The sequence below is a fragment of the Montipora foliosa genome, chromosome 3 (assembly GCF_036669935.1).
Source record: "Montipora foliosa isolate CH-2021 chromosome 3, ASM3666993v2, whole genome shotgun sequence".
NCBI classification, from domain to species: Eukaryota; Metazoa; Cnidaria; class Anthozoa; order Scleractinia; family Acroporidae; genus Montipora; species Montipora foliosa.
The window spans coordinates 32,240,893-32,253,392 of record NC_090871.1 but is presented as its reverse complement, the minus strand read 5'-3'; the positions used below and the strand labels follow the sequence as shown (position 1 = coordinate 32,253,392).

The following is a 12,500-nucleotide window of genomic DNA, read 5'->3' as shown; positions in this document are numbered from 1 at the left end:
AAGTTTGATTTGGCGATGTGGTGTGTGATTGTTGAAATTGACCAGAATCTCTGTCAACACGGAATTGTAAACGTTTTTCGGCCTTCTTCGTTTTTTAGCGATTTTCACAAAATATGTGAGGCAGTGAGGCATGCATTAAGGAGGAAAACATTAAGCTTATCTAGAATGTAACCGTTATAAATAAGGCTCAAATGTTTTGTCTCTCGCTCTATTTCTCTCAGCTTTACGGTGTTCTTCATTGCATTTTTTTCGTCTTCTCCTTCCTCCGCTTCTCTCGAGGCTTTCCTCGCTAAATTTCTAAAATGTCACACGTTCCTAAAGTTAACAAGGTTTTGAACAAGACGACAATGCCCACACTTTTTCTTGCGGATTTCCCGCCAATAGAATATAACATACCCCTTCCCTCGACGGACTGACACCTGATTCCCTTCCCTTCCCCTCAAAGAATTATGGGAGGGCGTACGCTGACGTCACAACCAAAATTTCTTGCATGGATAGTTTACCAAAATTTCTTAGCTATGGAGCTCCGCTATCTCGCGGGCGCTTACACGCAAGGAGCACCGCTATGACTGCCCCAAGTTCATGGGAATGAACTCCGTACCTTGTATAAATATCATTTAATTTTTGTATCGCACTCTATAGTGAATCCAAGGAGGGCGTATTTGAACTTGCACCTTACCACATTGAAAGTATCACAAGGGCATGGCGTTTAAAATCAATCGACTCAGTGCGCATGCGGCTGTCTGTTACCTATTGGAAACCCTGAAAGTAATTACTGTGATTGAATCTCCTCTTGGTTTGTGTGGAATGGAAATAGAAGAAGCGAGAAAAGAAACCCCCGTTTCGGCCAGTCAGGAATACTGGACACTACTGAGAGATCTACTAGACAAAATGAACTCAATACATTACTGCAAAGGTCTGGCAAACAACAATATTCTAAATTAGCTGGTTACAGACAGGACTATAATGTGAATACAATTTAAATGTCTTCAAGAGCCACAATATGACCTTTATAGGAAAGGTGCTCATGCAAATAATGATAAACCCACGTAACTCAATTAGGGTGAACAGCATTATGCCACTCTTTCAAGTTATTAGAGAAAAGATGGCATTTATTATAATCGGACGTGGGTCTTTACAGGCAATAAAGAAACAATAGTAAAATCGTTTAGCTGTTATTAGATATTGCTTCAGCATTAACATTTGGCATAAGTGAGCATTCTTCTCTCTGATGTGACTAGATTGTGAAAACATGTCCTTTGATCGACTTTGACCGACTTTTGACAGAAAAAAAAAGAAGACCACAAAAATTCAACATATGTGAACATATTTATTCACAATTCTCGCGTTAAGGACTGTTTGCTAAAATTAAACTTCACTTAACCCTTTTAACCCTCGCTATTAAGAGCAGGACAATTGCTTCTTCATGTGTTAATTTCAAATTCCTTCGAATTTTACTATAAATTGTTAGATGAGATAGCAAGACGTCAGTCTCCGTTCTTTCAATTGACAGAAATATTCACCCTCGACGAGAATGGTTTTAAAACCTCTAGTTCTTCTTTATCTTGTGGCTTCAGTTGGACACATCTCAGGAATTCCTTTGCCACAACAAGGTTAGTATCTACTAAGAACAGTGTTAACTTTTCTGTACGAAAAGAAACAAAATATCTATTCATAGAAAACTCAGACTGAAACTTACTGAGAACGCATAACTTTAGAAGTGATGAGGGAACATGTATCATTACATACAACGATTATTATTATTATTATTATTATTATTATTATTATTATTATTATTATTATTATTTTAAATAAATGGTCTATACCCTTGATATACTGAGGTAGGAGTGTATTTTTATCGTTTTAATCAGAAGGAAGGAATTTGTGTTAGCTGGGAAAGTGTTAAAAGAAAATAACATTTTTGTTTTCTTTATTGGGAAAAGACGTGTCAAAAACAAATTGAAGGTTGCTTTAGAGTTATAAGGAGGCATAAAATTCTATGTCACATAATGTTATTTCGAAGCTTCGAGATTACTACTCCTAAGAGTATATGACATATAATTATCAACTTTTAACATCGCTATGACTGATCTGAATTCCCAGGCTGACAAGAATTCTAAATGGACGCCGTTTCTTTAGCTACTTGAACACGGATAAAGATCACGGATTTTGCCACAAAAAAAAGCATTATGGCGGAAGGATTTAATTAAAAGTATGAACTCCGTGAAAGGGACAATAAAAAAATGAATTAATTGTAATTTTTCCTTGGTCTGTTGTACTAAAATAATTTATTTTTGCCAATGATGATAAAAACATCATCTTTTTGTTATGAATAAGGACACGCATGCTTAGTTATCTAAAGTATGAAAAGTGACTTCTGCCAAAAAATGTCTGGAAGTTCTTGACATGCACTTGCGAGGACTGATCAGAGATAATGTTGATATTGAAACGCCATATCCTTTTAAGGGCGGTAATGTCGAAGCATTTTACAACATGGAACTTTAAGTCTCCCTTTAACTCAGAAACGACCTAGTTCTTTCGACATCTTGTGTTAGGAAAACAAAAGGTTCTTTTTTCGATTAAAATGAAACTAAATCACTACTTGAATATATATAAGTTATGGCTGCTTTATATGTGGGAAAGCGCGGTATTAACTTAAAGGCAACATGTGCTAAAAGGCAACACGTGCTATCAAATATACCTTTCTAATTACCACGGCGTTCAGAATCCGATGTTAGAATGACCTTTCTTCTTACCCAGCAAGTAAATCCTTGCCCTGTTAACGACATTGTTTGAGGCATAGTCTTATTAATGGGCTTTTTGGCTATGCAAATCTCTGCAACAACAGCGTTTATTACACACAGTACTAGTTACAATAAAAAGTTTATCCAGTGGCACCCAAATTTAGTAAGGCAAATCGAGTTGGGTGGAGCAAAGAGAAAATAGTTAATTAGTATATTAACAATGATAAAGATAACGAAAGGAAATAACTATTATTTAAGACAAGAGCGACTGAATGTTTCTCAATATTATACAGATGTGAGGTACTACAGTAGAGTATAGATTGAGATTCTAGTTAATTGCTGACAATCTTAAGATTCAATAATATTTGACGAAAAGGTTTACTCTAGATGAAGGATATCACAAATATCAAGTTAATTTTATTTCGAATAAAAGAACAGAGAAATAGCAGTGGTAGGGAATTCATTAAATGCATTTAAAGTACATTAATTGAACTAAGATTATCTTTTAGTTTTTAAGACCAAAATTATTTGGCAAAATGCTTTATTCTATGATTAGCGTTAAGGGGATTCCATTCCAGATAGTTGATCCAGGTCGTGAAAAAGAATTTAGCTGAATTCAGAGGCTAGAGCTTTGCGTGTATAAATTGTTTGAAGCAGACGAACGATTTAATGTGACAATCTCTTACAGATAACTCAAAATATGTCCACAGGTTTTGGGTACCAGTGATGCTCTTATCGGATTATTTTCACTAGTTTCGCTCACATTTAAGAGGCGTCGAAAAATGACGGACGCATCTAAACTAATGGCACGCCATTTCAACCGACGTCGGAACCGTGAAAACATGAACGTTTGTGGGCCCTCTCTTCATGAAACACGGAAAGCCGAAAAGTATCAAAACTCTCTTTTTCCACGAAATAAATGCACGCTTCACCTTCTTTTGATTACTTTTTGTTTTTCACGTTATATGCTCCTCAAATAACTTTGATAAGGGATAACGCTCAATGCGTCTGCAGTCATTCTCATACCGTACACAAATTCAATTCTAATTTGCCCGTCCAAATCTATTTGGGTTCGTTCTTTTATCATGGACTCCCGGCCCTGTTACTACAACAGAGCATGCACCATCAGGCGTGCGAGTTGGCGACAAGAGAAGCGATGGCATTTCGTTCAGCAGCCATGTTGATTATTTACGTGGCAAAGACCGGATCTGAGTTTGTGAGTCATGGGATTTGAAAGTATCCAGATTCAACCGTCCACGCAATTCTAAATTCTTTGCGGTTCGCATGCCGGATTCGCCGGATACGTGTGGACGAAGGGAGAATCTGCAAAGAAGTGGATTAAAACAAGATCAGGATAGGGGTGGACACCCTGAGTATGATGCTTAATTTAGTTTTGTCAAATCAGTTAGTTATTACCGAATTCTGGTGTTTCACAACTTGAACAGCAGACGGAATATAGTTCCTTTAAAAATAGCTGCATTAGCTATTTCTTCTTACTTATCTGTTGCCATAAACTACTTCAGTATCATGACCTTACCACCTTTTTTTATTATCGCAATGAAACCAACAGATGGCCCTGACCCCACTGAAGAACCAGAGGAAACTGAAGAACCTGAGCCCACTGAAGAACCAGAGGAAAGCGAGGAACCTGAGCTAAGTGAAGAACCAGAGGAAAGCGAGGAACCTGAGCTAACTGAAGAACCAGAGGAAAGCGAGGAACCTGAGCTAAGTGAAGAACCAGAGGAAAGCGAAGAACCTGAGCTAAGTGAAGAACCAGAGGAAAGCGAGGAACCTGAGCTAAGTGAAGAACCAGAGGAAAGCGAGGAACCTGAGCTAGGTGAAGAACCAGAGGAAAGCGAGGAACCTGAGCTAACTGAAGAACCAGAGGAAAGCGAAGAGCCAGAGGCAACTGCACAAAGGGCCAGAAGAAAGTGAAACGCCAGAGCAAAATAGTTTACCTACGTTTTAGACAGTTGGAATAACTTGGATTTAAACGATATACGTAAAGAACCTTTTTTTTTTCTCTACTCCTAGCACATTGACTTTTCATTTAAGAGATAACTGAAATAAAACCCGATTGAGATATCCATTGGGTAGTTAATTGGCCTTTGCCTTTAGGGAGGAGGATCTTCTCTTGCTGTATAGCCTGTAGCTTATACAGTTTTCAGTAACTTTGTCAAAAAAAAGGACTAACGAAAGTCGTGTTTCTCCCAACATCTACAATAGGATATAGCCACGGTTTTTGGTTTCACCGCATATGGTAGGCATGTTTTTTGCTATACGAACCTGCTCTATTGACATTTGTTCCAAAGGGAGCGAGGACTAAACGATAGAGTGCCTCTGTGACAAATAAAAATCCTCAAGGCCCAGTAACACGGGCAACATTTTTCGTGCAACTTGTCGCGCAATAATGTTGCGTTGCAAGTTGACATAGTTGGTTGCGCGTATTACCGCCTTCTTGCGCAACAAATGTTTGTGTTGCAAAAAGTAGACGTCGCTTTTACTTTTTGCAACATGAAAATTTGTTGCGCAAGAAGGTGGTAATACGCACAACAAACCATCTCAACTTGCAACGTAAAATTGTTGCTCGACAATTTGCACGAAAAATGTTGCCCGTATTACTGGGCCTTTATGGCGTTATTAATTGAAAGATGTCTGTTTATGTGTTTATGTGTTGCTTTTTACTGGGTTGCCAATATGGCAATCCCAGTCGGAAAATGAGTACTATTTCTCTGTTTATTTGTTTATTTTATTTTTTTCCCGTGTCGGTAAAAGTCTTGCCTGTCACTACCCTGCTAAGTGGTGTCTTTGTGCACAGAGTCTTCTGTGCGTATTTTGTTAGGTTTGAGGGGGTTTGGGTAATGCGTACATTTCTCTGCTGCACACAGGGGAACATTTATTTAACTTGCAATGACGTCGAAAGTCATTGTAACGCGCATGGCGTTTTAGTGCATATTTAAACAAAATATACCCTGATGGAGCTCAAGAATGGAACGGTAATTGGAAAAACAAGACAGATGGTGAAAAATAAATATCTGGAATCTTAAAAGCAACGAGTAATGGACTTTGACAACAATCTATCGCCATTCGAGCCGAAATAAAAGTGAGCTGTAGTTATAATATTATACCAACTGTGATGTTATGTAGAACACTCAAACCAAATGGAAAATTCGCTGGTAACTTATGAGTTCAACAAAGACAGAGAAGGAATCAAACACCTTAAGTGGATCTGTGATCTCTGTTATCTGGCTATTTGTACTCAACTCCGCTGCACTGTCTTCAGGTAAAAAAAAAATTCAAAATCTGACAGCCACGGATTATTTGAAATAAAGCTTGTCGTCTATTTTGTGCTTCATTAATCAAGGAAAAGGTTCTTCATGGAAAAGGTTCGATCCTGAAATTTATTTTGTTGCAATTGCGTATGGTAATTTGACACGGTTGAGGTTCTTGTGTTCACGCACGTAATGAAATAGGAAGGGGTTTTTGCCTCTCATAGCAAATATTTTGTTTGTTTCAAAAAAATATTTCGCTGGAAAGGTGGCCTTTATCAATTCATCATGTTTTGTAATATGCGAGCTTAACTGGATAATTTTTATGGCAATAGTAAAGCATTTTCGTGTCAAAATGAGGTAAGCGTCTTTCTGTTGTGTTAACTTAATTAAATATAAATATATACCATGCGGCTTCGTGATTTTGTTATTCCCGTCTGCCGTAAACTTGATTTCCACTCTCAAAATCACCTCCAGAACCTACGTTTTGCGTAGAATAAGCATTTAGAATGATGTTCTTGTCTTCTGTCTGATACGATTCGGGAACATTTTTTGAAAAACATATTTATGACGGGTCACACGCACAACTTGATCACCCGAACTTGCCCTATTATGCATGACATCCACTTGGCCTTTTGACATCCCATTAAAAGAGACAAATGTAAAACATTCGTAGACCGGTCTTTTTCTCTGAATTTTGAAAGGATGATTGCCAACGAATATAGAAAGATTTTCACAATAACTAAAAATTCCTGTGTTCGGCATGAGAATTCGACGAAGAGGTAAATGCGACTAAATTTGTTGCGTGCGTTGCTATTTTTGTGACTTGATTGTTGTGCAAATTTTGACAGAGAATATTAAATTATGAAAAAAATATCTACGGATAGATCGTTAATAGTCTTTACTTTTAGCGGTTATTTGAACATAAAAGATGCAACGCTTGACGAGAAATAAGACTTTTGTTAATATTTGAAAGAAGGAAAATTTCGCGGGAATCGAGACGCAGTGAAAATGTGTTAACAAATTTGCAGACGTGTGTTGAAATGTGATACGCGAGGAGACAAGAATTTTATTTCTCTGACAAATGATTTTGTTATTGTAGTGTAAAATGAAATTTATTTGGGAAGCCAGCAACATTTCTTTAACTTCCTGGTTAATCCAATTTATTGCTACGACTTGCAAGTGCGAAGATTGTTTACATGAAACTCACGATTTTGCGAATTTTGAGTGTCATGAAATTACATCATTTGCGTGACAACATATCCCTTTACTCTAACAAAAACAATCAGATAGTAACAAACTTCGTATCTATTAACCATTGCTTCTGCTTTTGTGCTTGTGAGCATTGTGATTTACGATAAGTCGCAAGTCTATTTTTGTATCTCATGGATGTTCAGATTTTCAATTACATGGCCTTTCAACCTCGGGATTGTGTAAATATTCACCCTGACGTCAAAATAGATACGTTCTCAGAAACCCGGCAAAGAAGGTTTCCTGGCCCGACAGATGAAATGTAAATATTCAGTTAAATTTTACAACAAAATTAAAAAAAAAACAAAACAAAGACGTTGTTTTATTCTGAAAACGACGAATGATTAATGAACATTCTTTCCTTAGTTCATTCAGTTGACAAGAGGTGGTCACTTTATGGTTGCCTAGCGCGTGATCAATTTCTTCCTTTTGACAAAACATCATTAAAGTTAGAGACTGCAGAAATCTTCGTGTTTATACGATCGATTGTCATTAATTTTTCGATGAGAATTCGATTCAGAGCTATATATAGAAACGATGTTATTTTTTTTTTCCTTAATCTGTCTTTTGGCTAGTCTTTTTCTGTTAACTCCTGGCTTTTACGGTACTTTTTGGTGCAAACGTAAAGCAGAAACAACACCTTCAGTCCTTTCTAATTGTGTGCAATAAACGTTTGCTTAGTGCAACTGCAGGACATGCATGGCATGCTGGAAAACGTCCGTCCGAGCAATTTGCTATTAGTTTTTTGCAGACTATTTATTTAAAGAAGAAATGAGTGAATTTTAGTCAAGAGCGTGTTTTGTTATCTTTAAACTGAATTTATTACCAAAGCTTAAAAAAACTAAAAGACCTCAAAGTGTGACAGGACATTACAAAATAATTAAAAGTGTGAACGTGTGAGCCAAAGGGTCTCTGCTAGCGCGACATGTGGTGACTCTCAAATGGGCTTAATGACCCCCCACTTGAAAAAAAGTAACTGGAACCCTGCAGTTCAATACCACCCAATTCAGTTCCTTTTGTTTTTGTGTAACGCGTACTACAGGCAACCCCGTGTAAGTTTCATGGAACGTCTAGTTGTTATTTTTTTTCCGTGTCGGTAAAAGTCTTGCCTGTCACTCCCCTGCTAAGTGGTGTCTTTGTGCATTGAGTCTTCTGTGCGTATTTTGTTAGGTTTGCGGGGGGCTGGGAAATGCGTAGATTTCTCTGCTGCACACAGCCGTCGAAAGTCATTGTAACGCGAAATGCAACAAAAGGTACACTCATGGAGCTAAGAATGGAACGTCAATTGGATGAACAAGGCAGGCGGTGAAAAATAAATATCTCGAATCTTTAAAGCGAAGAGGAATGGTCTTCGACAACAATTTCATTTTTCGCCGTTGGATATCAAGTGAGCTTTGTTTCTAATATTTTACTAACTTGGTATAATATACAACACTGAAATCAAATGGCATTTTTTTTTCATGGGTTTAACAAACGAAGGAATCGAACGCCTTGAATGCATCACAGTGTTTACTGAAGTCGCATCTAAGTTGTCGGGCAATTTACATTTATTTTGCACTCAAATCCGCAAAGGTAAAAGAAAATTGGAAATGTGACAGTGAAGAATTATTTGAACGAAAGCGTGTTATTTCTTTTGTGCTTCGTTATTTACGGTTCTTTCAAAAAGGGTTTGATGTGAAAAACTTATTTACTTGCATATGCTTTGTGACTCGTTTGCATGCACTCAATTGCATGCACTCAATTGAAATAGGAAGGGTTTTTTCCCTTTAATGGAAAATATGTTGTTTGTTTCAATATAATATTCGCTGGAAAAGGTTTTTGTGAGGACTCGTTTTTGACGCGTCAGCGAAGCATAATGAAGAGAGTCTCAATACCGAAGCACTGCCAGTCCCAAAGCTCCAAAGTGATATATTCGACATCCTCGCACGATCCCGAAGAGAGCTTGAAGTCATAGTGGGTGATGTCAGCCAAATGTACTACCAGTTGGTTCTTAAATGAGAAGATAGGCCATTACATCGATTTCTATGGCGAAACCTTGACGTACGAGGTTCCCACAAGTTTACGAGTTCTCAAGGTTCGTATTCAGAGGATGCTACTGCCCTTTCTGTGCTCAGTTCACATGGCAGACACACGCTGAACCAAAGGAGCTAGTACCCTTTAGCCGCAGAAGCTGTTTGACGCAACTGTTATATGGATGACTTGATGCCATCCCTACCGACAATCGAGATTGTCAAGGAAACACGAAATCAGCTTACAGAATTGGGCAAGTTGGCAGGCTTTCACATACGGAAATGGATGTAAAATCAAGCAGAGATTATGAAAGACATTCCAGAAGAAGACCGAATATCGGCGATTGATTTAGAAAAAAACAGCCTTCCCACGGCCAAGACGCTGGGCGTGCTGTGGAATGCAAATAAAGACACCTTCTCGTTCAACTATTCGTTCACACCAGACATGGAGTTTACTGAGAGGAACCTTTTAAAGAAGACAGCTACCATCTACGACCCTCTTGGTTTCTTAGCGCCATATATAGTAAGAGCCAAACTCCTGATACAGCAAGCTTGGATCGAAGCAGCAGATTGGGATGATCCTCTACCGGATCACCACCAGGAACAATGGAAGTCATGGTTCCCAGAATCCACAGGTCTAGATCGAATCCGAATTCCACGATGTTTGAAAGACAGCCATTCCACTGCAGTCAAAACCTCGCTAAATATGTTTTCAGATGCTTCCGAGGCAGCATACGCAGCGGCATGCATGACAAGCTGGTCATGTCCACATGCGCCACGAGTATTCAGACGGCTCTATCATGGCATGCCTAATTGGATCCAAGACACGGCTATCTCCCTTAAAAGCAATGAGCATTCCTCGACTCGAACTCATGGGGGCGGTAATTGGGTTAAGGTTAACCATACAAATTAACTCAGCGTTTGAGATTCCGATGTCCCCAGTGACATTCTGGGTCGACAGCACGAACGTCGTCATCAGGATACATGGTCAGAGTCTTTAATTACAAGCCCTTCGTTTCTTATCGTGTGGGAGAAATCCACGAAAACTCGAACCCGAACCAATGGGGTCATGTTCCTACCAAACAGAATCCTGCTGATCATGGCACAAGAGAACTTAAAGTCTCGAAATTAGAGGACACTGAGATGTGATGGAACGGCCCAAGCTTTCAGGTGCTCCCAGAAGGTGATTGGCCTGAGCGAACATCCTCAACACCAGTGGAAGTGTGAACAGAAGTGAAAGCCGAAGGAAAACAGATTACGCAAGCAGACGAAGAGAGCGAACAGATCCAGAGAGCGGAACGTTTGCCATTATCGAAGAAAAGAATTGGCGTTTAAACCCTGCAAGATTCTCTAAGTGGTACCGAGTTTCTTCCAATGGACAGCTGGAGTTTGGACAATCACTAGTTCGAGTAAGGGGTTGGGTCAAACGGTTTATCAATAACTGTAAAGTTCCTAACGAACATCGAATCAAGGAAGAATTGATATCAAATGAACTTACATTAACCGAATTACAAATCATCCAAGAAGCGCAACGAGAGGAATACAGAGAAGAGATAATTGCGTTAATTGCAAGAAAGGAGCTGTGCACGAGAAGCCATCTGTTACCTCTCACTCCAATGTTAGATGCAGGCATTCTACGAGCCAACAAGAAACTTTGTATATCAGACGACCTTGCAAGAGAAATCAAGTTCCCTATCATTTTACCAAAGAAACATCCCGTAACACAGTTAATCCTCAAGTATCATTACGAATTGGATTGCCACGAGATGGGTATAAATTACACTCTTGATCACCTTCGTGAAAAGTACCATGTAATCCACAGTCGTCAGAAAGTGAAGAGGTGCATACAAAACTGCTACGAGTGCAAGAGACGCTTCCGGTTACATCCAGCTAAACAGCGGATGGCTCCGCTGCAAAAAAATATGTTTTATTCATTGTTAATATTTTACATACAGTCCAATCTCAGAGGAACTGATTCTTTTTATTTGACATAAATTACAACGATAGCAACCAGTTTTCCAATTAAAATTGCAATTGAAACAAAACCTTTGTTTTATAGTTAACGTCTATTCGTACACAATTGTCCAGTTGCGACTTTCTTCACAGGTTTTCCCTTACGTAGTCTTTTAGGGTGTCTCGGATGCTGTTGCCAGTTTCCAAAGCATTTCTCCCTCCTTTTTCATCAGCAGGGTTATCGTCTGAGTCGCTCTCGTCTGCGTCGTATAGGTTGCCCCTTTTAATGCAAATGTTGTGTAGAACGCAAGATGCAATTACAGTCTTTTTCAACGTTTTCGTTTTTTGTTCAATTTTCTTCAACATAATTCTCTAACGTGATTTTAGCGTGCCAAATGTTCTTTTCACTACGCATCGCAGTGCGCTAAACTTTAAATTAAATTTCCTCTGCTCTGGAGTCAAACGGCCTCTATCTGCAAAGGGTTTGAGGAGCCAGTTCATGAGTGGATAGGCACTGTCTCCAGCTAGTAGAGGCCCGATTTCTGTTTCACTGATATTCCGTATTGGACCACTGAGAATTTGCTCATTTTGTGCTAAGTCATATAAACCGCTTAGCCTAAGAACTCTAGCGTCATGTATGCTGCCAGGATACCCAACAGTTGCATGAATAAACTTTAAATTTGCATCGACTATTCCCTGTAGATTGACACTGTAATGCTGCTTTCGATTAAAATAATCTTCGTGATTCTCTGGTGGAGCATTTATCTCGATGTGACATCCATCGATCGCTCCGATTATTTGCGGTATTCCATACACTTCAAATTCTTCTATTTTCTCTCGAATTTCCTGATTTGTTAAAGGAAATTTTATAAAGCGTTCTTTTAGCTCAAAAATTGCCTGTTCGAATTCACTACAAATGAATTTCGCCGTTGACTTTCCAAATCCAAACTGTAAACCGCAACTCCTATAGCTGTTGCCTGTTGCGAGCCGCCAGAGTGCCAGGCCAACTCTTTCCTCCACGCTGATCGGAACTCTAAATCTCGTGTGCTGTTTTTGTAACTTTACCCTAACAAGGTCACACAAGTATTCAAATGTTTCTCTGGTGACTCTGAAATGTTCCTTCTACATAAAATTAAGCCCTGTGCTTGCTATGAGGTGCCGAAACCAGTTCTGTGGACGAGGCCAAACCCAAGCTCTTCGTCCCCTTTGAGCATTCATGACCTGATTGATTTGGGTCATCATGAGAAACATTCGTCAGTTTCTCCGCATAATCC

The 12,500-nt window shown here is 38.9% G+C and overlaps 4 protein-coding genes across 4 annotated transcripts in view; 2 read left to right on the top strand and 2 right to left on the bottom strand.

Moving 5' to 3' along the window:
- Positions 1–12,500, bottom strand: part of LOC137997303 (clumping factor A-like) — a 107,190-nt gene that overhangs the window by 44,225 nt on the left and 50,465 nt on the right. The window lies entirely within an intron of this gene.
- LOC137994744 (110 kDa antigen-like) lies at positions 1,397–4,833 on the top strand. The gene is made up of 2 exons (XM_068840349.1): positions 1,397–1,613; positions 4,315–4,833. The coding sequence occupies exons 1-2, from the start codon at positions 1,535–1,537 to the stop codon at positions 4,677–4,679; spliced, it is 444 nt and encodes a 147-aa protein (XP_068696450.1). The 5' UTR covers positions 1,397–1,534; the 3' UTR covers positions 4,680–4,833.
- LOC137995597 (uncharacterized) lies at positions 9,581–11,267 on the top strand. The gene is made up of 2 exons (XM_068841123.1): positions 9,581–10,168; positions 10,656–11,267. Exons 1-2 carry the CDS (start codon positions 9,581–9,583, stop codon positions 11,265–11,267), a joined length of 1,200 nt encoding a protein of 399 aa, XP_068697224.1.
- Positions 11,599–12,500, bottom strand: part of LOC137995596 (uncharacterized) — a 1,144-nt gene continuing 242 nt past the window's right edge. Inside the window, exon 2 of the mRNA XM_068841121.1 lies at positions 11,599–12,292. Within this exon, the coding sequence (XP_068697222.1) occupies positions 11,599–12,292 (694 nt within the window). The remainder of the gene's footprint in view (positions 12,293–12,500) is intronic.